General features: G+C 45.1%; 3 protein-coding genes across 4 annotated transcripts; 1 reads left to right on the forward strand and 2 right to left on the reverse strand.

Moving 5' to 3' along the window:
- Positions 1 to 368: 368 nt before the first annotated feature.
- LOC144098854 (putative pyruvate dehydrogenase E1 component subunit alpha, mitochondrial) lies at positions 369 to 13,665 on the reverse strand. The gene is given in 10 exon segments (XM_077631765.1): positions 369 to 591; positions 593 to 709; positions 2,346 to 2,454; positions 3,615 to 3,754; positions 4,976 to 5,224; positions 7,994 to 8,085; positions 9,961 to 10,087; positions 12,263 to 12,436; positions 12,981 to 13,040; positions 13,408 to 13,665. Coding segments are annotated over 10 exon segments (1,191 nt in total). The 5' UTR covers positions 13,459 to 13,665; the 3' UTR covers positions 369 to 519.
- Positions 13,636 to 15,018, forward strand: LOC144098857 (mitochondrial pyruvate carrier 2-like). The gene is made up of 5 exons (XM_077631768.1): positions 13,636 to 13,844; positions 14,169 to 14,209; positions 14,298 to 14,382; positions 14,452 to 14,563; positions 14,769 to 15,018. Exons 1-5 carry the CDS (start codon positions 13,760 to 13,762, stop codon positions 14,803 to 14,805), a joined length of 360 nt encoding a protein of 119 aa, XP_077487894.1. The 5' UTR covers positions 13,636 to 13,759; the 3' UTR covers positions 14,806 to 15,018.
- Positions 15,019 to 15,299: 281 nt separating this feature from the next.
- On the reverse strand, positions 15,300 to 19,384 carry LOC144098856 (EEF1A lysine methyltransferase 1). 2 transcript variants are annotated; one of them, XM_077631766.1, is made up of 5 exons: positions 19,246 to 19,384; positions 18,873 to 18,993; positions 18,314 to 18,396; positions 16,416 to 16,690; positions 15,300 to 15,568 (listed from the first exon to the last, which is right to left on the reverse strand). In XM_077631766.1, exons 1-5 carry the CDS (start codon positions 19,248 to 19,250, stop codon positions 15,435 to 15,437), a joined length of 618 nt encoding a protein of 205 aa, XP_077487892.1. In that variant the 5' UTR covers positions 19,251 to 19,384; the 3' UTR covers positions 15,300 to 15,434. The 2 variants fall into 2 exon arrangements, with proteins under 2 accessions (XP_077487892.1, XP_077487893.1); XM_077631767.1 differs by lacking the exon at positions 15,300 to 15,568 and adding an exon at positions 15,645 to 15,762.
- Positions 19,385 to 25,184: the final 5,800 nt, after the last annotated feature.

A 25,184-nucleotide genomic window follows, 5' to 3' on the forward strand; every position in this document is an offset into this window, starting at 1 on the left:
GTAGATGAGCTGCCCAAGTGAAAAAAATTTCTGACATAATGCTTCTGCTCTGGAACTGGGCTACATGATACCAAAGCTCACAGAATGATGCCAACAGCCCATACTCAGAAAAACGAACTCCTTACTTTATACTCTTCAGTAAGCACAGAGATAAAGATGAATGCATGGAGAGATGGTTAACAACAAGAAAGAAGGTGGATCTGATGTAGGCAGCCTATTTATTTATGTGGTATTTTTCAGCGAGTTTTCTTTTCATATAAGATCCAACAAGAACATTTGCTGAACAGATACACTAGCTAATAGTGAAATGCTCATCCATGTTTCTCCTTGAAATGATCACCAGTGAAAAAAAAAAAGAAAATGACAGATCCAAATTTGCCCTAGTTTGTATTTTAGAAAAACAAACATAATCAAAAGGGGGTGCTCTCTCAAACATTGTCACATAAATGAGGCAGCAAAGAAAAAGTTTTGGGGGTAATAAATAGACCCTAGAGAAACACACCTATGAACAATCTCTCATCAGTTAAGGTTGAATGGCTGAACCAGCCGAAGATGCTTGTGCTGCGTGAAAGGTGTTGTTCCACGAATTATGTGTGCGTAGCGGATTGACGTAGATGTCCGCAAAGAGTTCGTCAAGTGGGACTTCTTTGCTGTTCTTCGATGCCTCTGTGGCAGCGTCCACCTCTGCTTTCACCTCGGACTCGATTTTCTGCAAAATGAATTAAAAGCAGGCAGCATCCCATGACTAAACCATTCATTACAGGAATAAGGCCTTGATTATTTGCTTATCAAAAAAGCAATCAACAATAAGCTTGTGCAAATATTCGATAATTTGTAATATTCGGTCAAATAGTAAAGTATTTTATTTTCGAGTCGAATGTTTAGTACTCGAAATCTCAAATTACTCGTCTCAAGTGAATAACATTTCCGGAACTCCCACTTTGTGTGGTTTCGGTTCAATGTGCCTCGTGTTGGACAGCATCGTGGCCCGCGTGCAGCTATAGGCAGCAGCCGCATAACAACGAAATCACAATTAAAACCAGCTGTCGGAGTGGCGATCAACAGTGATAAAACGGCGCAACTTCCATGCCTTCCACACGCAAAATAGCCCATTTGACTAAGCAGCAAACTAAAATGTCAACGGTCCGGCAGTTTATGATCTAGCAATATGCTTGCGCTGGAGGAGCCGACAGCTTGCTCTCACGCTACCTATCACTCGCCCGGGATAGCGACCGCTTTCCCGATTTGTACACGACCTGACGATTTTTTGTTTGAGACATGGAGCTGCATCAATTGTGGTGGGAGCAGGCATCAGCATGAGGCAAGTAAAAGCATGGGGCCTTTCTAACCACATTCTTAAACGAAAATGTGACAGAAAATAATTCAAAGAACCCGCCAAAGTTCAGAAGTAGGCCCAATCTAGAAAATAGATTAAGATGGATTACTTGCATTAGTGGTGGATTAAAGTAAAAGAGTGGGTCGGGTAAGTATAATCTCATATGATAATCAAATGAAAGGTACCAACATTCTAGTCCTCCGATTTTCAAATTTGGGACATAACAACCCTCTTGAGCAATCACAGAATTTCTTTATGAAGAAACCCAGTACTTTTTGCGAGACGACAACCTAAATGGTATCGCATTAATACACGCAGCTCGACCGAGCCTTCCTCAGACCTTGCTGATAGGTCGGCTCTGCGTAAGTTGACTCCCTTAACTCCGAACGGCCATTTCTTGCAAAAGGTCAACCTAGTGAGTGCAAAAAGCTTTACGAAATGTTTCTTTTTTTCTTTTTCGTGTAATGGCTTTGTGTCAAAATTATCTAAAATATTAACTTCGAAATCATTAAAAAAAAACTATTATTCACGTCGAATTCATTTTGAACCAGCAACCACTATTCGCACCAGCCTAATCCGCAAATATCCACAAGTGAGAACACAGGCTGCGAGGTATGCAACAGCCGAGAGCTGCATTAACAATCCACAATGCACAAGGGTTTTTGCCATGGCCTGCTTCAGCAGATGTGTTTTCTTGTAATTTTTGTCCAAGAAAAGCGGTTCACTTCCATGCTGCAAGCTCTTCCATGCTGCAAGAACAATATGGCACTATAGATTCCTTTTTGTATTCATGTGACAGTTCTGAACTAATGCATCAAATCAAACTTCGGGGAAAGGTGACCAATGTGAAGGCTCAAATTCAGAGATACTGCGCTCTGCAGCTCCCATAACATGGGTGCGTGATCTTACAGGGGCCGGCACATTTTAATGGTTGCAGGCTCCATACATAGAGTTTAGAAGCTACATTTGGTTTAAGGGCCCTTCGGAGATACAAAAGTGCAAGTTGTACCTTAATCTCATCACTTGTAACCAGCTGCGAGCTGATGATCTTGTCCTTGAAATGCGTGATTGGGTCCCTTGTCTGCCTCACCTCTTGAACCTCTTCTCGTGTCCGGTAACTGAAAGCAAAAAAGCCCATCAGAAAAAAAAATTTCAATTACTACACACTGATAATGTGACAAACAGAAAACAAGTTTAAAAGTATAAACTTAGCAGCTTCAAGAGAAACGAAGGAAACATTCCCAAATGCCAGACACAGCTCTGCAAGAAAGACCTCCCTGAGAATCTGATAACAAACAAAGCTGCAAGAGGAATAAGCATTCCAAAACTCCAATCAGCGAAACTTGGCTGTTATTACAAGCGACTGAAGTGAGCGTGACCACGAGAAAGTACACAGGCTTTTTGTATAGCTCTGCTTCAGATGACAAGATGCTACTGGGAAGGGTATTCAACAAAATGGCAAATATTCCTGATCTTACGGACTACGACACCAAGTAATGAATAACTACACGTGCATTAAAAGGAGATTCAGGACAACTCCAACCAATTTTCAACCTTAGAAAAAAGAGAGATTGCTTGGCTTTTTTGTGACTGCGCTGACGTTTGTTTGGCAGCAAAAGATGAATTTATTGCTAAGAAGATGGGAGTTGAAAATCTAACACTTTTCTCCCGTTGTGCAATTCAAGCTTGTGACGTCACTAAGGAAAAGGCTCCATGATCAGTGAGTGGATGTTGTTGTGGGCTAGCCTCAGAGGCTTTCGAACAAAAGCAGCACTCACGTCATTGCAGTTTGCAAATTTCATATTTTAGCTTTTTCTACCTTATATAAGCTCTCTTTACATTAAAAGTAGCCTCTCTGCCATTAGAATGCAGTGATCTATCAATACATGCTAACTTCAGTTTGTTCTCAATGTCCTTTCAACGTGTACATCAGTAACTGCATCACTAAATGCGGCATTTAATGCATTAGCAGAGGCATCAGTCTACCCACTGAGCTGATATCAGCAAGGGCATTTGTGCAGGCTGAAAACAGCCAACCAGTATGGCACACAAAACTACCAGTCTTCCCTTGTGGCACGAGACGTCTATCCCATACATGACCCACGCACTCATCTGCATATCAGCAACTGAACCCCTAAGTACACCATAAAGAAAATGCATCAGCGGGCTCACTTAGCCTTACATCACTTGATACATTAGTGACTGCCACAGCTTGTGATCAATCAGCAGAGAGTTAAAAACAACCAGCATTAAGTACCATGTGCAGTTCTCACCATACCTTGTGCCCGGATCGCTCATGCTGTGGCCATAGTACCGGTAGGTTGCCACTTCCATGACAAGAGGGCCCTTGCCCTTGCGGCAAATGTCAATGGCGAAACGGGTGGCTTCTCGTACTGCCAACACATCCATGCCATCCACCTAAGGGGACAGCAAAGAGCATGAGCATAGCAAGGTTGTGCTGGCTCAATAAACTGGCAGTACTTGCCCAATATACGAAGCACGCACACACAACATGCAGCAATACACTCCAGCATGCTCTTGTTGAAAAAAAATCCTCGATCAGCTGACTTCTTTTCAGGGCTCTTCAATTCCTTTACTCCACTGACAGGGGGGGCAAATCTGTCAAAATGTTTAGTTTTCAATCTCTGAGCGCTGCGCGGGAGCGGGAGACTTTGAGCTGTCATCGGAAAGTGACGTCTGACCACCCCGCGGATATCACCCGGCGAGGGGTCCAGAGTGCCAAGCGCGCAAAGCTAGAGTCAGAGACTGAGGAAGAGCGATTTGGCGCACCGGGGCATGCAAGCACAACGCCATGGAGGAGAACGCTGAGGGGCCTGCGTGCAATGCACGCATGCAGTATTATCGGAACCAGGCAGAGTCTGATCATCCAGCCGACAAAGCTACTTCCCCAACCATTGGGCAGTCTTCGTAGCAATGAAGGAGCAAAAATAAAGAGTGATACCACAGACAGCTCAATGACTGTGTCTAACTCTAGGTCAACAATACTCTTGCAACTGTGATTAACCAATCTTTACCACAGTATAATTAAAGCTTTCGCTTGTATATCCAGGCTTAGCCACAGTTAAGCCACAGCCATTTTTTATCACCTCCTCCTCCTCCTTCAAATTCATCCTCATTATCAACTTGCTAACGCACACTACATTACGAAGGCCCCTCGCAGTGATCTCCAGCAAACCCTCTCCTGCACCAGCTGTGGCTATCATGTGTCCACAAACTTCGTTATCTAATCTGCCCACCTGGCTCTTTGCCGCCCTCTGCTATAATCCTGTTCCCTTGAAACCTACCGTGCTAATCTATGGGATTATCAGTTATCTGCACTCTCCAAGTACCCTCTCTATGACCACTTCTCCTTGATATCAGCTACAATGTCATTAACTCTCATTTCTACCCTAACCCATGACGCTCTCCTGACATCTCTTAACATTACCTCTATCAATTTCCATTCCATAGCTTGCAGCATTGTCCTCAATCAAATTACAAGCCTTTTCATTAGTCTCCAAGCTTCTGGATTATTGCACTGTACTAAACCATTTCTGTCATGTGCCAACTAACTCACATCTCCACGTTATTGGAGTTCAAGATGACTGGGTGCAAAGGGGCTACGAAGTGGCCACTCACCCAGATTCCAGGGACATAGTCTCCGCGGCTGTAGTAGTCGGTAGAGGCGGCGCCCCTCTCCGAACTTGTGCCCATGGCGAAGCCATTGTTCTCACAGACAAAGATGACGGGCAGGTCCCACAGCTTGGCCATGTTGTAGGACTCGAAAACTTGACCCTGGTTGGCTGCTCCATCCCCGTACAGCGCCAAGCAGACTCGGTCCGTGCCAAGGTACTTGTTGGCAAGCCCAATGCCAGCTCCCAGCGGGACCTTTAATGGCAGGAGAACAACATGCGCTCACTCAGAGTTACGCTCCCTCCCAAGCACGAAGCCATGGGATCAAATCCTCGCCACAGTGGCTGCAATTCAGTGCAAACAAAATTCAAGAGACGTCCACATGCTGTGCAGTGTCAGAGCACATTAAAGGGACTATGCAACGAATAAAAAGTCACTTGTAAATGTTTTCAATGCTTAGAAATGATGCTAAGAAGCATTCACACCAAGTATGAGTCTTCAGAACTGAGCCGGCAATTTATTACGAACTTTTAAAAACCGTGTTTTTCAAAATTCGCGGGCCGATTGGTGTACTCGTAGTGACCGATTTTGGAACTAAAATCGTGGAACAAAGACGTCACTGTACCATGACGTCGCCAGGACACCACACGCTCTCATTCGCTAGAGCCACGGCAGCCACGATGTCACGGGCACACTTCCGGTAGCCGTGAAAATCGTCTGCTCGTGCCGCCGCAAGACCCTCTCGGGCAAGCGCGAGCCAGGGCATTGCTTTCGCGCATATGGTTTCAATTTTCCTCTGCCGCCTCCTCCTGTCGGGAGTTCCGGAGCCACTCGCATGGCTCTTCGTGTGCACGCATGGGGCTCGATGCCCATCGTGGCCGTAAAAGCGAGCAGTCGCACCTCGAGGTCCGGGTTTATTACTGCTAATTACCACAGATGACAAGCAAAGAAACCCGACGCGCGCTGCAATCCAGGAAGGAGAAGAGACCGAAGAGACCGAAGAGATGCCGCCACGCCGCCGACGCTACTGCTGGGGGGCTAGGAGCGACAACCGGAAGTTGTAAAATAAACGTCACCGGATGACGTATTCATGGGCAGGGCCCCGTCCCAGAGCTGTTCTCTTTATTTTTTTCTGGTGCTCCTAGTGTACGAGTTGAGGGGGGAGAGGAGGAACATAATTTTTAAGCGTCTATATCTTCGCTGTTATTGATGCTAGCTCAAAAATTCTTGCACTGAGGTGACGAGTGATCGAATGCCTATCTCCCGTCTGCTTTACGTAATGTCAATTAATTTATTGCATAGTCCCTTTAAAGAGCCCCAGGTGTTCAAAATCAAACAAGAGCCCTTCAGTATGCAACTGTCTTTCTCCCTACGTCATCCATTTCCACACAGTGTGGTCTGGGTGTCCAATCCAAGTGAGACAGTTACTGCGCCTTTCTTTTCTTCGTAACCTGTTACAGTAAAAGTTTGTTAATCAACTTCAAGGGACTGAAATAAAGGCTCAAATTATCCGAAAGTTCACATTATCGAATGACCACAAAAAACCAACAAGAACCACCTGCATCACAGGAAATTTATCTGACGAAAGACTGGGCAATGGTTGCTTGCTTCTGAAACGAGAACGGCGCGACAATGACTATTTTTAGCGGTGAAGCTCCATCACTACTGTGTCACACTCTTCATAACCGGCAGATGTGTCAGGAGGCTTCACCGCACACAGTGCAAAAGGCACGTGACGAGCGTGCAGCTTCAGATCACTGGAAGAACGGAAGAACCACACGGATAGAAATGCTCAGCAGTGCCAAGCGATGAGAAAAAAAAAATGGGGATAGAAAAGACTAGAGAGACGTGCCAATTGCCGTTCCACCGGCCCACAGCTGGGCTCGATTGGCTGGCTCATGCAAGCTGGCTACCTGGCGTGATGCTCAGGAAAAGCGAAACCGAAACTATGCAGTGTGACTGTTCTTGGAGACTAGGAGCTTATTTGTCGTCTCGCCTGCCATTGCATGCACGTCAGAGGTACGTGAGCGACTCTGCACCAGGGAAATCAGGTTTGAGTGGGGTTACTTGGACGATCGCTTGCCTCACCGGGCATACCTGGAAACAGCCTCCCTTCGGGAGCCCGTTCGAATTAACCAGTAAAAAACCCATAGCATCCAAATTAGCAAGTGCACAACACCATAAATGTACAAGGGCGTTGGCCAGGATTGCACTGGCAGTTTGAATTAGTATCCAGATTTTCAAATTAACAGAGTTTGAATTAAAAAACTTATAATGCATTACTTCTACCGGTTGAATGAGTATGCCACTGTAAGCAGGCCACAACAAGATGACGGCAACAAAGGCACAGCACACTAGAAAATGAGCAGGTTGCATGGTGAAATTGTTCTTGAAAACCAATAAAGAAACAGAGCAGCTTACGGATATGATGGGCAATTATAAAATCAGAACAATCCATTTATGGGAGGCCCACATTTGTAAGCATAACCATGTACTTCAGTTCCCCAGCTGATCACTGCGGCAGTGAACTAAAATGATGAAAATGAAATGATGCATGAAGTGTATGGCTAAAGAATCTGCCATAGTGCGTTCATTACGCAAGTAAATATGGTAAATAGGAGGCATAGGAAGGCATTTCCAGCCAAACATTATTAATGTGGGCAAGCAGACAAGCTGCCTGGCCATTTCATCTCCTACAATAATCAAACAAGAGAGGGATTACAAAAGGGTGTGTTAAACATAACCTCACGTGTGTGGCTTACGTACTGCATAAGCCAAGGCCTCCAACCCTAGCTAGATGGTACGAGAGACCTATTGAAGCCATGGGGAACAATAATTAACAAACTTTTGAAACATGCAAACAGCAACTTTGTGAATCTGCAGGTGTAAGAGCTGAACTTCTTTATTTTCTCTTAGCTTGTCAGATACTTTCATTGAAGACAGCCAGCAATGTAAACCCAACGATATCTCTGCATATGCATTTAAATAAACCTGTGTGTGTGTGTATGCATATGTGAATGTTACCTGCGCTCCCACAATGCCATTTCCACCATAAAAGTCGGGACAGTACAGGTGCATTGACCCTCCTTTGCCACGCGAGCAGCCAGGCTCTCTTCCTGCAAGAAAAAAGTTTAGGGTGAGGGATTCAGCAGTGCAAACTGCTAAGCTTGTTGGTTAATCATTGAAGGAGCAAGAGTGGTTGCACAAACCAAAGACAAAGATGCCTTGAAAACAAAGACACACGTCCCATCTTCTCTGCGTCCGTGCCTGAGGTTTGCGCTATGACTCTTTCTCCTAGGATAATGAGAGATTCCCAGTGCCACAGTGTCCACCTGACATTGAAACCTACAAGGCAGCTTTCAATATATGAAGCAATCTTTCACGAATAACTCCAGGAAAAAAAGAAAAAAATTTTTGAACTATCAATGCTTCGATCCGACGGGATGGTGTGAACATGACAAGATTTCATGGCATGTACAAGGTTTATCTATCCAAGAACACTTTAAACTTAGTGGACAACTAGGCAATGCCCAGCCTGGTTTGCAATAGCCCAAGAATCTCTTCGACATCACTTAGCAAGAATTAGCATTTACTTAGCGCTACCCAGACATCACGCCACCAGCGGTGTCATGTTGCTGGACACTTCCGGTTCGGTTCCCATTCGGCCGTTGTCAACAACGGCTCCATTTTTATCGCCAAATACCTCCAAATGATGACACAGCAAAAAGCATTACACAAATGTTTATTTTTATTATTTATCTAGTCATACTGTAGGCCAGTACAGGCCCATACAGAAGTGGGTTGGTAAGAGTAGATGAATATGATTGCATATAAACTCAACAAAAAAGTACAACAGCAAAAAAAAGGGCACGTCCCTGGGCCAGTGGATGCCTCAATCGTGCTTTGAGGTACGTGGCGGTGGTGAGAGAGAGATGTGGGCTGCATGCATTAGTGCTGACAATGTTGTGGCAGACACGCGGCACTGCAGCAATAGGCTGCAGCGTTCACTGGGTGACCAACCTCTCACGATCAACCATTAATTTAACTGCCACTTGCCAGGTTGGCAGGGTGAGCGCGCTGCCTATACAGTGTGCGGAACACACTCAACGTTACAGACACCAAGCTGCGTCTAGTTGCCCGATACACCACAGCTTTCGCTCTCTAACCAGGTTCAGAAGTAGTTAAACTGCAGCTTACTTTTTGTAGAACCATACCATATGTTCGTCCGCCCCCTGTCCATCTGTCCTTCACCATCAACAAATGTGCGCAACTGAAAAGTTGAGTCCCCGCATTCATATCGCCGGTATTTATCATGGTGCGATCCGACGATTTTAGGATAGTTGACAGTGCAGTCCAATCGAGGCGAGGTAAAGCGAACAAACATGCTGAACACTGGCTATGAAGGTCAGGTGCGAAATGAGGGGAAAAAAAAGTTACAAGAGTGAGGGTTGGTTCATTAGGCAAGTAAACACAGTGTATCACATTTTGAAGCAATCAGTCTAATGCAAAACGCATGATTTATTCCGTGGGAACGCTCCAAGGGTGGGTTCAGGTCATTTCTGTGTATGTTTATAAAAAGCCCCAGAAAAAACAGCAAAAGCTGTTGGGAGTGCAAAAAAATGTCACTTCACACTTCACAAACCTGACTGCTTCAAGATTCTTCCCCAACAAGAAAAATTTTACGTCCTCTAGATTTGCGGTTGTCTTGAGAGCAGAAAAAAAAATGAAATTTCTTGCATGCAACCTTTTCAGCGTAAATTATTGCTAATTCTTCTCAGCAACCCAGGTCGCGCCGTGCCCTCGCGGACGGAACGGTGGAAGCGATGGGTTAATGGCTTCTGGAACAAGCTTCATCTAGCTTTATTACACACTTGCTCCCAGATACCTGTGGCTGATGATGACCTGTGGCATACTACGTAAAGTATTTAATGTCAACCAGAAAGTAAGAACAAGGAGCAGTTCATCTCCTGAGAGTTTCTGGGCGAACTCACCTGTCAGTTCACAGAGGACGCCAGACAAGCTCACACCCCGCAGGTAAGCCCAGCCGTGTGCACGGTAAGCAGTTATGACGCTATCACCTTTCTCGAGGACAGCCTCCATGCCTACTGCACACGCCTCCTGCAGAAGTCAATTTCAGCCCGCCATAATGAATAATGTACAGCATCAAGTCTTGATCCTCAAAGCACATACAAAAACGTGGTATGGTTTTAACGTAGTTAAACTGAGTAGGCGCGCGAAAGCATGCGTTTAGACTCATTGGCTCATGGTTTCGCTTTGCGGGGTTGTATTAGTATTAGGATGAGATTTAAGAGGTTTTCGGGGATACGGTGGCCACAGCTGGCAAAGGACAGGGTTAATTAGAGAAACATGGGAGAGGCCTTTGCCCTGCAGTGGGCATAGTCAGGCTGATGATGACGATGACAATTAGTTGATGAAAACAACAAGTGTGTGTTGTCGTTCAAAATGACGCATTATCTGTTGTGGCGATAGCATAGCGTTCTCGTGCACAGGCCAGCGAAGCTGATCTGTTTGCACTGCTGCGGGTTCAAAATCCAGTTGCAGCAATATTTAAATTTATTTATTTATTTATTCAAGGTCAGGCTTCAGCAATAAAATGGCTCTTGCAGCTTTGGTCGAGAACAAAGCTTTCGGTCTAAAAGATAAATATGGTGACTATACTACAAAAACTCCACAGTAACAACAACTAGTGTGGGCACACAAGTGTGACATGACTTCACGCCAATGGGTAGTGAATGCTGAAAACGTTCTGTTACTTTGCAGACAAGTTGACAGCTTGTTTGGTAAAAGGGAAACCAGCGACAATAAATCGTCTGGCAAAGATTTTTTTTTTTCTGCCCTTGAACTTTCGAAGCAGTGGCTACCAATAATTCTTGCTAAAATGGAAAGTATTCGCCTAAAGATGGCAGGATTAGGTGGTTTGTTGATAAAATTCTAAAAACAGGTGATAAAAAATTAGAGGGACAGAGACATCAAAACTTCAGCTGTCAGTTATAAAAACAGTTCCTAGACACAAAAAGTAGTTTAATTTTTGAACATGCTCCAGGTATTTCAATAAAAACTTTTTTGCAACAATGGCCTTGGTACCATTTGATACAAATCGTAACTCTCAGTGTGTGCTTGCCAGACTGAGCAGCATGTGTGTGAAGACCGTGTGATACTACAGTAAGAATTGAGAAACCTCACAGCAAGCTGCCATTGATTCGACAAGCTGTAGCCCTCTTAATTTTGTCAGTTTAGGTCTGCTTTTCTGTAACATAGTGATGGAGCATTGTAGAAACTCAGCAGACTAGCTTCAAGGTCACAGAAAATGCACTCACGGCAAATAGCAACTGTTTTGAGATTCCACTTGTCACAATGGCTATGGAGCTCAGCTGTTGAGCACATATACCAGCCATCATAGCCACATTGTGATGGAAGCGAAATGTAAAAAAAGGCTGTGAGAAAATTCAAGTGCATGTTTCAAGATGGCTGAAGTTAATCCAGAGCCCTCCATTGCAGCATACCAAACACTAGCCCAGATTGATGCTTTGCACATAAAAATCACCACCCGCCGCGGTGGCTCAGTGGTTAGGGCGCTCGACTACTGATCCGGAGTTCCCGGGTTCGAACCCGACCGCGGCGGCTGCGTTTTCATGGAGTAAAAACGCTAAGGCGCCCGTGTGCTGTGCGATGTCAGTGCAGGTTAAAGATCCCCAGGTGGTCGAAATTATTCTGGAGCCCTCCACTACAGCACCTTTCTTCCTTTCTTCTTTCACTCCCTCCCTTATCCCTTCCCTTACCACCCTTCAGGTGTCCAACCATATATGAGACAGATATTGCCCCATTTCCTTTCCCCAAAAACTAATTATTATTATTATTATTATTAAAAATCACTGAAATTCCAGAGAAAGTGCGACTTATCTCATATGACCGAACGGTTTTAGGTTTGCTTGAGGTATACTATAGCTAAGAAGTCTCAATCATTCTTCTCACTTAGCTCTTCCCTGTTCATTCCTGTTTCGAAACAGCTGCCATTTAATACATACTTTACTACATTATAACTATATAGTCAGGTAGCCTATAACTAGTACAGCAATTTAGAACTTCATATGTATCTTACTAGACTATAACTAGTAAGGTAGTCTATAACTAGTAAAGCAATTTGACTAGATACGTTGAGAACCTCATGAATTCCTTCGTGTATAAGCGCAGCAGCAACTGGAGCCTGATTCCATGGGCTTCAAAAGACAAAAAACATTTTCAAAATTCACTTGTGCTGGAGGACTACTGTACCTGGCCGGAATAAAGATGACAGAAGCCCCTGATGATCTTCGCTTTGTACAAGCTATTTGCTGCTGCTTCCAAGCGGCGAATAGCGAACATCTGCCTGTAAAACTTAAGTCCATCCTCCTTAGTGCAGGTAACATCTGTTGATGGTCCTTGGTCCAACCTATGCAGCTTGTAGGGCTGTAAAGGGGCAAGAATTGAACCAAAGGGTTACACTAAAGATCAGAATGTAGAAAGGAAGCGACATCACTAACTATGAAGGAACATTATTCTGCAGAGTGTTGATGGCAGTTTTTCAGGGACAATATTTTAACAACGTAATTATGGGCGATATATAAGGCCAAAAAAAAAAAGGCAAAATGTGAGGATCTAGAATGGTGTTAGCTAAAAACATCCGATGACCCACCAGATAATCAATGCCCACATACAGCAGCATTACTTGCGGTTATCTTAGGTTTTGTGAACGATCACGGTTACCTATTTCCCCTCCTGATTCACAAGACAAGCAGCTGGCTAAGCGCTAACCTCAGCTAGTTAATGAAAATACACGACGCGTTCCTACAACGCAGCAACCGGCCACGGATGAGGATAGGATAGACGAAAACACGCGCGAAAATCAACAAACGAGACTCAGCTCGAATTTTAATTCATGTCTGCTTGTTGGGAACAGGACACCGCACTCACGTTTGTGAATTCAGCCCCGTATAAATTCCTGAATAATTACCTTTGTTTGAAAAGTCGCCTCAGACGCATTGCGCTTGCTGATAACTGCGAAGATGCATCTCTGCAAAAGAACACCAATACAGTTAACTGGCAGTTGGTCGTGTCTGTTAGCGGCGTATTACGCACAGTGGCATCGTAGATGCTGCTACAGCACGGGATAAAAGTGTTCATTGATACTGTTCTCAGTGCACACACAACTTAACGTCAACGCTATAAGTGAATGCGTTGAAAAGATGAGGAGATTCTTTTTTAAAAAAAAAATTGACTACAAATGCACACACACACACGATCACTGCCCTGTAACCGTCAAGCGTGATTATCGTGATAAATGAGTACTTGTTTCAATCGCAAATGCAACTGTTTTACGCCTTACATGTAGAACAATATGATTTCGACCCATACACCGTTTGGGCGTGCATCACGCTTACCTTGTGTCCACTGAAGACATCAGAGATGACTCGACCCACTGAAGAGTGCATAGCGATTGCAGTCGTGTAGTCGTACGCGAGACTAGTTATTGCACGTCAATACATACACATTCCCGCCTCGCCAAAACTCTTCTTAGCGCGAAGCTTTCCGGCCAGAACCGCACACCGCTCAAGCAGCTCAAGTTCAAGCTTCTCCACACTGTAAATCCAGAGTACTTTCGGTCCCTGCCCGACCACAAAAGTCGCAAGGTCGATCATACGACCCTCCGCCGCCTGGTGGTATTCCCCAACTCCGCAGTTTTGGTTTTCCTCGTCCAAGTTGCCCGTAGCCGCTGCCGCAGCCTGAAGAACCATGGCTGCTCTTTATCGTGTCCTTGTGACTACAGCGGACAGATTTGTTCCTTCAAAACTCCGCCCGCTGTGGGAACATCCAGCTGGTGAGCGAAGACGAAGTGCCGTCGGAATCTTCCACTCGAATTTCATTTACACGAATGCCTTGTACTCTGTGCCCCGTCACTCATTCAAACTGCGGCGGTTTCCTGAATGCTACGAGTGCAGTAAAATTCGGCGTTCTCGAGCCTATCTTGCTGCATAGACGAAAAAAAAAAGCGTATTTAGTCGTGTGTGGCGCGCTGCCCTTGAAAAATCACGTGCAGTATTTACACTTCTCGAGCGCGCAAGCGCGCCACGAAAGTCAGTCGAAACTAAATGCTCGCGCGTGCGTAGTTCTCCGTTTGTTCTTCAAAACTTTTTCTCTGCAGGTCCCAAGACTATTTTCTTCTGGGCACCTTCATTCAAATGGGTGAGTGGGACTGCACGATCCCACACACTGCTTCATTGCACGAGCGGCTTGATTATCGTGTTCCTGCTAATGTGAATATACCGCGCAGGCGCTTGTGATTGCCGGCATCGGTGACCTGGCGAGGCCAGCCGAGAAGCTTAGTGCATCTCAGTCAACAGCCTTAGCTGCTACTGGTATGTACGGAAGTACCTGGTATAGTGCATGCATGCAGCGCTTACGATGTATATCATTTCGTCTTGCAGGTATCATATGGTCTCGCTACTCGATGGTCATCATACCCAAAAACTACAATCTATTCAGCGTCAACATTTTTGTAGCCTTGACCGGCTTATATCAGCTGTTGAGGATCTATAGGTATGATATATCTTTCCTGACTACGTTGGCGTACCTGAGGAAAATGCTGCAAATATGAGGGAACCAGTTGCATGCAGTAATAGCTGGGCTAGGCACTGAGGAACACAGTGGAGACTAAATACGACTGCCAGCGTTCAGCCGCTGCACAAATGCTTTGTTAGCATAAGACCTTGCTTTAAAGAGTACGGTGCCCTCTCTTTTTCAGATACAACCAGACCTTGAAAGTGGAAAACAAGGCCTAGGCCCTGCATGTTCTCAGATTAGCAGATGTTGCCCTGTGTAGCTCAGTAGTAAGAGCTGCAGGAAGAAGGCAGGAATGTATGATTTTGTGAAAAATACAGTCGGTATCAGTGTAGACTGTCTCTACGCCTGCCATGTTCCAACATGTTTTATGTGTGAAAAATATTAATTATGCTCTATAATAAATGGACAATTCTATGCACTGAGAATGAAAAGTGTTGATTGGAGATGTTCCTTTTTGTTTGTCATTCCCCTTTGTGCATGGCGAACACAGGTCACATGCAAGTCTTTTACGCTGTGAATATTTTTAAGTATAGTACACCATCCACAAACTTTTGCATACATTTTATTTCAACACATCAAAACGTTTGTAAAAAATACTGAAACCGGACTAGAAAGCAAGCATGGTTAGGCAAAAAAAAATATACTTTGCTGGGTAAACGACTACTTTGGGCTTCTACTACACGGCTCGTTTCTAAGCAATCAACAGCCTGTCTGGGGCTACATTTACTGTACTGTATGAAATAAAATTCTGAGACTTCGACACTCTCGTCCACTACTTCCTAGTGTTCTGTCATTGCTAACGCTGTTTTAGTTAGTTTGCTGTGGAACGAAAATCTTTGTTCATACCTCAAGGACAGAATTCATCTAGGTTATAGTTTGCAAAACATTTGAACTCATTACCGAGGTTTCGCGTGTGCATCGGCTTAAAGTTGCATGGCCGAAGGCCAAGAAGCCGCTCTGCATGGGATTCCATAACCGCACCTGAAACCAGCAAGGATAAAAATGCATGAAACTCGTGGCTAAAGCAAAGCTTTATTCACTTTGCCTATTTTGGCAACTGAGGTTCTGCCGGCTACATCTCTTACGAGGGATACAAGGATGGAAACCAACACATGGTTGAATTTTCATGGTGTGTACACTTTGGTATGCATCTCGAAGTTTTCGTCATAGTTGTGCTGCGCAGCAAAAACGGACAACACGGCAGTTGTTGGAAACTGGTAAGCCACCATTTCAGCCTGCTTTCTTGATTCCTAGTTTCAGGCTACCTGAAAGCATGATGCCTTACTGAATATCTTCCCTGCTAGTAACAGGGTTTGATTAAGAGGTTTGAAAAATCTCTCTGTGCTTCCATGGCCTTGCTCATGGTGCCACTCAGCTGAAACAAGCGTCTTGTTAGCTGAGCTAAAAAATTATGCGGAATGATGCTCTGCAAGAGTAAGAACTTGTGCAGTATTTGCAGCACTGCTTTTACCCCCTGCCCCATGACAGCTTTTGGCAACATTTTTCCCAAGGAAACATTAAACCCCGCATACCACTGCTATCACCACCACCACCACAGCTTTTCGATATGTTTTACTGGGGCAATTTAACATATGTCCAGGTGACGACTGACATGTCACAACCATTGCCGCCCAGCATTGCCATGAAATCGAGGCACATTACAAAAGCCCTTTCGCAAAGGTTAAAGTTGAAACGCGATTAGAAGCGACACTCATGGCAATAATCTTAGACGCATCACATCACCCAGTAAATAGCACAGAGATCGGCAGCTGAAACTTGTGATAAACAGGTGAAAGCCCAAAAAGGGGTCAAAAATGCTGTGCCTTACCTGTGCACAGGATTATGAATTTTGGCCTCAAGAATAGGACCGTTTCAGTAGTCTTTGACAGGCACTCTTCAGAGAGGAAAGGAGGATCAAGCACCACCACGGTGAACTTTCCTGGCCAATCATGAGGTATCTGAAGCGGCATGTTGTAGTCGTAGTGCACAAAGTCTTCCCCATGGCACTCAAATCGCCGGTCGAACTCGAGCAGCTTGAGCATGTTCTTGCAACCCAACTCCCGAAGTTTCATGTAGAGTGTTGGGCATGATATACAGGCAATGCTGCAATAACAATACCATTAAGGCACATCTTCAGTTATAACGTAGCGCGAGTTTCAACAGGGGTGCTTAAAAGCAGGCTTGAAATGCCTGCTGCATCTACAGAGAGGAACCAGTTGTAGAACTGCTTATAGCAGGAATTTTTCAAAGGCGATTTTTACCTGCAGAATTATCGACAACCAGGCTTTCAGCAACTTTAGGACTTTTCCCCTCTGGCCAAAAGTATTACAGCACTGGAAACTACACGTCCTCACCGGCACTGCAAAGTGCTCCCAATGCTCTACTCTGCAACTGTGTTTTAGTTAATTTTCCTGGAATGCGTGTAAGCTAATTACTGTCAAGTTAGGCAAACGACTTACTGTTAAGCGACCTGCTGTCTCGGCCACTCTGCTTCATTGGCAACTGTCACTTGCAAGCGGTAGGAATTCAGCTGCCCTCTGGGCACTATGAGGTGTTAGGGGTGAAAATGACATCACAACAGTCTATTCAAAGGCAGGTGTATCAAACAGGTGCCTGTTGTTGTACAAGGACACCAATTAACGGAAGCACTTAAGTAAGTCATTTGTGCCTTATGCATCCAGGTAATAAAATGATCCTGCCAGAAAATTTGTATCAATTTTCAAAAACCACATATGTTGTTAAACTTTAGCCAACAATGTATAACCATGAACAATGTTATATGTACAGCCTTTGTCAAAAGTCTCCATGCCACAGGGTCTGCTTTTGATCTGCATCTTTCCGCTACTGAGATTCAGAGCTTCAGGGGTGCCAAGACTGTCACACTACATGGCTGAACAGGAAGCCAATTGCCCTATGAACGTTTTACCAATGCCATACTAGTAGTGGCAGCATGATCATAATTTTTGTGAAACTCTGCTTAAAATTGCCTAAATGGAGGAATCTCACATGTACAAAGAGCTTTTGCATTTTCTGCATTTTTTTTTCCTGCACTCCCTCCCCTGTGAAATGCTTATCCAGGATAACGAGGACATTAAGAAACAAATGTGTAGGTGCGGCACAGATAAATTACCATGGATTTTTAAAACCCAATGAAGAAGTCCTTTGTGCTGTTTGCAGACTGGGGAGGAAGGCCACAATCAAATTAATACCTCAAGTGACAAACCAGGTTATAATAATAATAATAATTGGTTTTTGGGGAAAGGAAATGGCACAGTATCTGTCTCATATAACCTTGGACACCTGAACCGCGCCATACGGGAAGGGATAAGGAGGGAGTGACAGAAGAAAGGAAGAACAAACCACGTTATTGCAAAAGTTTGTCAGGTATGAAAAGGAAAGTCATCTGTAGTATTTGCTCTGTGCCGCAGCAATTGCCATAATTTCATTCATCCAAACATATAATGGGGTTGATAGGAAGAAATGGGCTGCACTTTTCAAATCGGCATTTGCTGAGGTTCAGAAAGAGAAAATTGCCATGGCTGCTCAGCACAAACTGTTTGTCAACTATGCAAACGAGCTCATGTTTCTGTCACGCTGTCCTATGCACTTTTTGATTTCTACCCCATTCGCAGTCTGTCAGGAAATTGACATTTTGGTTGGGAACTATCCTTACACGGGCATATATGGTTACCAGACTAGCAACAAAGGTATACAAGCATTACTCACGCTCCTTCAGGCCCTGCTACTCGCATCGCTTCCTTGGCTAAAGCTGCTGCCGTCTCATCGCTGTACCAGAACTGGCTTAGTTGCTGGGGGAAAGAGAAGTGTGCAAGGAAATCGGCGATGGCTTAAGCTTCTGTGATTATGACAAAGCACCCAACTGAATTGATGTTTACCAAATGGGCACTTTAAATGAAAAAATGCATCTCTTATAAATTTGCACATCAACAGTGAGACTACCTATGCTTTACTCAGGGATAAAAAGCGCTTCGCTGAGTCTATTAGATTACACAACGCAAATTTCACTGAATAAGGCCTATCTTCCTTTGTTGCATGATTTTGTCCAATGTGAATTATATACGACCATTACAATTTCAATTTGAATTACGTCAATCTCAACAACTGTTAATCTCCTAAACAAAATTGTAATCATCTTAAATGTAACTCTCCTGAAGTGTCACAAATACCCCAGTGCCTTGGGAGACATCCGTCATGTTGTCATCACATCCGCCTCAGAAAATCGTCACAGTGCATACTATATTACATGATGAGCTGTTGAGCATACCCAGTCTTCCTCGGGTACAGCTCCTTTTTCCTGCTCCTCTCTTTCACGCAAAAATTCCTCCAGTGCAGCCTTCGCATATTCGGACAGTTCCGGCAGACCCTCGTCGTCGGATTCGCCAGACCTGCGAACGGGAAGCCCGCTCACTTATTCTGCGAGGAGCGGAGGGGCCGATGGAAGGCGGGGTCGACAGCACCAGGTTTCGTCGGCGCCAAAACCAGTTATTCCGCTCTATTTAATTTAGACGGCCGATAAGCCGCGAGGCTGCAAAACCGGTTTCTCCTGCGGAGCCTTCCTTTGCACACCGCCTTCAAACCGGTTTGAAAATCGCACAGCAGAGCTTTGTGCCTCAAAAGAACAGCAAAACAGGTTTCACCTCATGTTTTACCGTTGATAGCAGCGCAGATAGCCGGTTTCGGCTCTCTCCAGGCACCGCTTTTCGACTGCGTGAACTTTCACTTGTCGGTAACTTGTTGATGTCTGGAACTCTTGCTGGGCGCGGCCATGTTGCGAATGCCGATGTTGCTGCGAATTTCCCCGCCGGCGAAACGCGTGACACTCACGCGGCAAATTCAAATCTCGTACTACGGCTCGACGCGGCAAGCGACGAATACGTGCAGTACGGTCACCGAAAGTTCTGAGCATTGTTCCGAACCTCTGCAGACCGCCCTTGCTGCTGTAGAGCTATCATTTGGCTGTACAACGTTCGGATAAGAAGCTTGTGATCGCCATACATCACACAGCTTCCACTGCAGTGAGCAAATCTGATGATGAGGAGACAAACGTCCCACAATTTGTTGCGAGCACAGTGGAGGTTAGTAGCTAGACGCGACGGAAACCAGCAACCCAGGGCTTCTAAGCCCCGTGTGACTGGCATGCGAGTACAGTGTATTTGTAGACGTCGCACCCAGCTACGTTGTATCAGTGGTCAGCGAGTTCGGGTGCCGATCGAGTCAGTGAACACGGGTTCAATCCCAGCGGCAGCGACCGCATTGCGGAGTAGACGAAAGCGCTGTGCAATGTCAGTGCAAGTGAAATAACGCCATGGGATAGAAATTTCTCCATTTTGTGGCTCTTCAAAGAAAGGAAATGGCGCAGCATCTGTCTCAGATATCGGCGGACGCCTGAACCGCGCCGTAAGGGAAGGGAGGAAGATGGAAGTGAAAGTACAGAGAAATAAAGAGGTGCCGCAGTGGAGGGCACCGAAATAATTTAGACCACCTGGGGATCATTAACGTGCACTAACATCGCACAGCACACGGGCGCCTGAGCGTTCCGCCTGCATCGAAAAGCAGCTGCCGCGGTCGGATTCGAACCCGGGAACTCCAGATCAGTAGCCGAGCGCTCTAACCACTGAGCCACCACGGCTGGTTTCTTTTGAAAGCCGCTTTTGCTGTCTTCTTGACTGGCGTCACGACTACGTGATAACTAATTTTATGGCTACTCGCACAAAAATTCACTTACATCTCCAGGAAACTGTTTTCCAATATATATTTTTCTTCTGAATCATGAAAAAACTGCAGACAAGAAAAATCGTGCAGCAGGCTCTTTCAGCATTGCTTTTCGACGTGCTACAGTTCAAGCCGTATTTAGATTTTTTTTTCGCAGAGCACAAATTTGATCCTGAATTTTTGCGATGCAGTGTCTGTTGATATATCTAGAGTGAGAAGAAAATTGCGTACAACACATTCAAAATTCGAAAAAGAAGGAATGTCTTGACTTGCACTGCGGTCCTAGGAGTGCAACGAAACAAACGGGGTCAAAATAGATAACACAGTCGCGAATGAATCTACACCGCAAGGTATCTAGGCAGAAAATCGTAACGGAGAAAAGCGTTCAGCCCCGCCGCGGTGGCTCAGTGGTTAGGGCGCTCGACTACTGATCCGGAGTTCCCGGGTTCGAACCCGACCGCGGCGGCTGCGTTTTTATGGAGGAAAAACGCTAAGGCGCCCGTGTGCTGTGCGATGTCAGTGCACGTTAAAGATCCCCAGATGGTCGAAATTATTCCGGAGCCCTCCACTACGGCCCCTCTCTCTTCCTTTCTTCTTTCACTCCCTCCTTTACCCTCCCCTTACGGCGCGGTTCAGGTGTCCAACGATATATGAGACAGATACTGCGCCATTTCCTCCCCCCCCCCCCCAAACCAATTATTATTAAAAACGTTCATTGTTGGAGCGTTTCGCCGCAATGCACAGCCGCAGCAGTTCGCGAAACAATTTTTTTAGAGTACTTCCCGATCTATTTCGGCAATTAATATTCGGGACAGCATAAAGACATGATGCATACAAGCGGATACAACAATAATCAATCAATTTTGGGGAGATTTCAAAGCCACGTTCGTTTCTTTCTCCAACGATCCCGGTGCGCTAAAGGGATGTGGCCGAGGTCGGATAGATCAAGTTGGCGGCACCGCGTGTGCTGAGAATTCGGCCCCTCCAACCAGTTAACCAGGACGCAGTCCGACGGGGAGCCGTGTGGAGGTCCGATAGGCACTGTAAGTGATGAGGCGCCCCATAGCAGCATAGTTTCGTTTTCCGAGCCTCGCTGCGAGCCCACGGTAATAACGGCTATCGGCCGCGCATCAGCGAGTCCAGCCCAGCTGCGCGCCGTTCGGGACTCTGAATGGCGCATCGCTGGTGTTTCTTTTTAAAAGGAGTCTCCACGTTCAGGCGCAAATGTGCGTTCCCTTCGCCAGTTCCGTCCACGTAGGTGTTCCTGTGCGCTGAAAATGTGCGCTCATAACGAGGTGCTCGTTTTGTGGAAAAGCCATCCTTATACTGCTGTCACACGGGCACTTCCGATCCCGAGCCCCATACGAACGCTAGCGCTGTTATACGGTCCAACACGATTCCGATCGGCGAGTTGGCCTGCTACAGGACAGGTGGCGCTGCATGCACACGTGGTTACGTAAATGGTCACGAACAAATGCGTGCCTGTGATACAGCTACACAAAATACCATTACAAACGGCAGAAAGCATACAGAGTTCATGCCGGTTCCGAGCTCCGAAATTCAACGGCTTTCAAGGCCCCGCCAATATTTTTGAAGCGAAAAGCTTCACTACGCCAGCTTTTCGAGCCGTCAGCGGGGCCGCAAGTTTGCCCTTGAATGTAGGTAGAGGTCAAACCATGAGAAATGACGCCTGTCTCACATATGTCGGTGGACACCCGAACCGCGCCCGCGAGGGAAGTAAAATGAAATGAAAATTGGCTTTAAGGAAAGGAAATTAAGCCTGTCTCACATATGTCAGTGAACAACCGAATCGCACCGTAAGGGAAGTGAAATAAACTTGTTTTTAAGGAAAGGAAATGACGCCTGCCTCACAGGTGGTGGAAATTATTCCGGAGGCCTCTTTCTTCTTTCACTCCCTCCTTTGTCCCGTCCTTTACGGTGCGGTTCAGGTGCCCGCCGAGATGTGAGACAGGTACTGCGCCATTTCATTTCCCCCAAAACCAATTATCATTTGCTGTCTTGTGTGATCGCCTTTAACGTCGTCTCATCGATGAAACGTTATCATCGATGAAAAGAAATTTATCTACGATACCGAATCCGATTCTCTTTTAGAGGTCAAATCATAGCGCTCACTGCCGACGGCTACGCTTCCATTTTCCACTCCCCCTCACCAACAGTCTAGCCGGAATAGAATACCTGCTCATAAGGTCATGTCAGTAATGTACACAAACATCTGCAGTTATTTATCCAAAAAAGAGGCCATTGAAACCCTCCTTCATGACAACGACACCGACATTGCCATTTTCACAGAATCGTGGCTGAATTCTGACGTTGATAACAGCGAGTTTCTTGACGATGAAAACTTATTCACTATTCATAGGCTTGATAGGGTTGGGCGCAGAGGAGGCGGAGTGCTGGTTTTTGTAAAATCTAGTATACCTTCATTTCCTGTCAAGATTACTTGTAGCCACGAAATAACATGCGTCCGAATATCTCTACCTTCTAGCACTGTTATCCTCACAGCTTGCTACCGTGCGCCTGATTCCGATAGTACCTTTGTTGACGATCTTTGCAGTGTCCTTTCAAACTTGCATTTTCGCTTTCCAAATGCTGAACATGTGGTCTGTGGGGATTTCGACTTCCCAGACATTGACTGGAACAATCTGTATGCACCTTCTCGTCAGTCCAACGAATTTCTTGACATGGTACTCACATTTAACCTCATGCAAACAGTTAAAATAGCAACCCGGGGCACTAATATTCTTGGCCTTATCCTGGTATCAAATCCAGATTTTATCCGGTCACTGTCATGTGTTGATTTCCTCAGTGATCATAAATTGCTGTTGTGTGATCTTTCTATTCCAATCCCCATGAAACAACCGTCAATAAAATACATCCGTAGTTACAAAAGAGCCGATTTCGCTAAGATTAATTCCGAGCTTAATAAGTATTTTCCGTACTTCCTAAATTCTTCTCCTGCTCGAACAATAGATCAAAACTGGCTACTCTATAAAAATAAAATTTTATCGCTTATTGATGCTTACGTTCCCCTCATACGTATTCGCGGTGATGCTAGGAAACCGTGGTATTCCAACACACTAAGAAGACTATCGAATAAAAAGAAACGCCTCTACCGTGAAGCAAAAAATTCTACTTTCGCTTCTAAATGGCAAAAATACCTGGCATGTCTTCACCAATATACACGGTTATTACGACACAGTAAAAAGAAATTCTTTCATCAGGACTTGAAGAACATTATTCGTAATAATCCAAAGAAATTTTGGTCCATACTGGCACCACACACTCACCGTTCACGAGACATCACCTTGTTTGACGAACGTGGTGCATCTGTTCCCACAGAACTCCGCTCAGATACAATGAATTCATATTTTTCATCGGTGTTCACCCATGAGCCCCCTCAAAATATACCACCAGTTCCCAATTCAAATTTTCCTCAAATGCCCCCCATTCACATTGCAGCGGAAGGCATTGTGAAAATAATTGATGGGCTTAAAACGTCGAAAGCACCAGGCCCTGACGGAATTCCTGCAAAATTTCTTAAGAGCACTAAGGAAAGTTCTAGCCTATTCCTTCAAGTTATTTTCGAGCAGTCATTGACTACGGGTTTGCTTCCGAAAGACTGGAAAATAAGCAAAGTTGTGCCGGTGTTTAAAGCAGGTTACAGATCAGATCCCTCAAATTATCGCCCAATATCTCTTACATGCATTGCCTGTAAGCTTCTAGAGCACGTCATATATTCACATGTTGCATCACACCTCGATCAGAACAATTTCTATTTTACTAAGCAGCATGGTTTCCGTTCCGGTTTTTCGTGTGAAACTCAGCTATTTGAATTTACCACTGACCTCCACTTAAATATGGACTCTTCATTCCAAACTGACATTATCTTTTTAGATTTTTCTAAAGCCTTCGATCGCGTGCCCCATCTTCGCCTCATGTCTAAACTCTCCGGACTGTCCATTGATCCTCTCGTTTTATCATGGATACATTGCTTTTTAACAGGTCGCTCCCAATACACAGTAATCGACAATCATCCTTCAGGCACTACTAACGTTATCTCTGGCGTTCCCCAAGGTTCCGTTCTTGGCCCACTTCTTTTTCTAATCTTCATTAATGACCTTCCTTCCGGTGTTTCATCCACTATTCGGCTTTTTGCGGATGATTGCATCCTTTATCGTCGCATTGTCACTAACAGGGATCAACTATCGCTTCAGAACGACTTACACATAATAGAACGGTGGTGTTCCGACTGGCTTATGCAGCTGAATGTCTCAAAGTGCCAATTCATGCAAGTATCGCGAAAACGTTCCAACATCGGATCTGCATATTCACTCCTGTCAAACACGGTGACCCAAGTCCAATCATATCGGTACCTTGGAATCACCATCTCCAGCAAATTAACCTGGTCGGAACACATCTTATATCTAGCATCTAGAGCATCAAAATCACTTGGCCTCATCCGAAGATCCCTGTACCTAGCCCCTCCTTCTGTTCGAAAATTAGCATACGAAACATTCACCCGTACCATACTTGATTATGCAGCGGCTATATGGAATCCTCACCAAGCATACTTAATTAACACCTTAGAAGCCGTTCAAAACAGAGCAGCCCGTTTTATATCCTCAAATTACAATAGACACAGCAGTATCACCAGTATTAAATCTTCACTTAACATCCCGCCACTAGAGCTCCGACGGAAAATCGCACGACTCTGCCTCTTTCATAAGTTATATTACAATTTTCCTGATCTTCGTGACACATTATTACTAGCTCCCATCAGAACATCGCGCCGCCTGTTTAACCTCCTCAGCATTCAACGTATACATGGATCGACCTTGGCATT

This window comes from Amblyomma americanum, chromosome 7 (genome assembly GCF_052857255.1).
Source record: "Amblyomma americanum isolate KBUSLIRL-KWMA chromosome 7, ASM5285725v1, whole genome shotgun sequence".
NCBI lineage: Eukaryota > Metazoa > Arthropoda > Arachnida > Ixodida > Ixodidae > Amblyomma > Amblyomma americanum.

What these genes read in the sequence shown, in the direction of transcription:
- LOC144098857 (XM_077631768.1), top strand. Translation starts at nt 13,760, where the DNA reads ATGGCTGCTCTTTATCGTGTCCTTGTGACTACAGCGGACAGATTTGTT. An exon ending in GCTGTGGGAACATCCAGCTG is followed by an intron (nt 13,845 to 14,168) that starts GTGAGCGAAGAC and finishes TTTTCTCTGCAG; the next exon opens with GTCCCAAGACTATTTTCTTC. An exon ending in AACAGCCTTAGCTGCTACTG is followed by an intron (nt 14,383 to 14,451) that starts GTATGTACGGAA and finishes TTCGTCTTGCAG; the next exon opens with GTATCATATGGTCTCGCTAC.
- LOC144098856 (XM_077631766.1), bottom strand. An exon ending in GTAGCAGGGCCTGAAGGAGC is followed by an intron (nt 16,691 to 18,313) that starts GTGAGTAATGCT and finishes TTGTTATTGCAG; the next exon opens with CATTGCCTGTATATCATGCC. An exon ending in ATTCATAATCCTGTGCACAG is followed by an intron (nt 15,569 to 16,415) that starts GTAAGGCACAGC and finishes TGCTGGTTTCAG; the next exon opens with GTGCGGTTATGGAATCCCAT.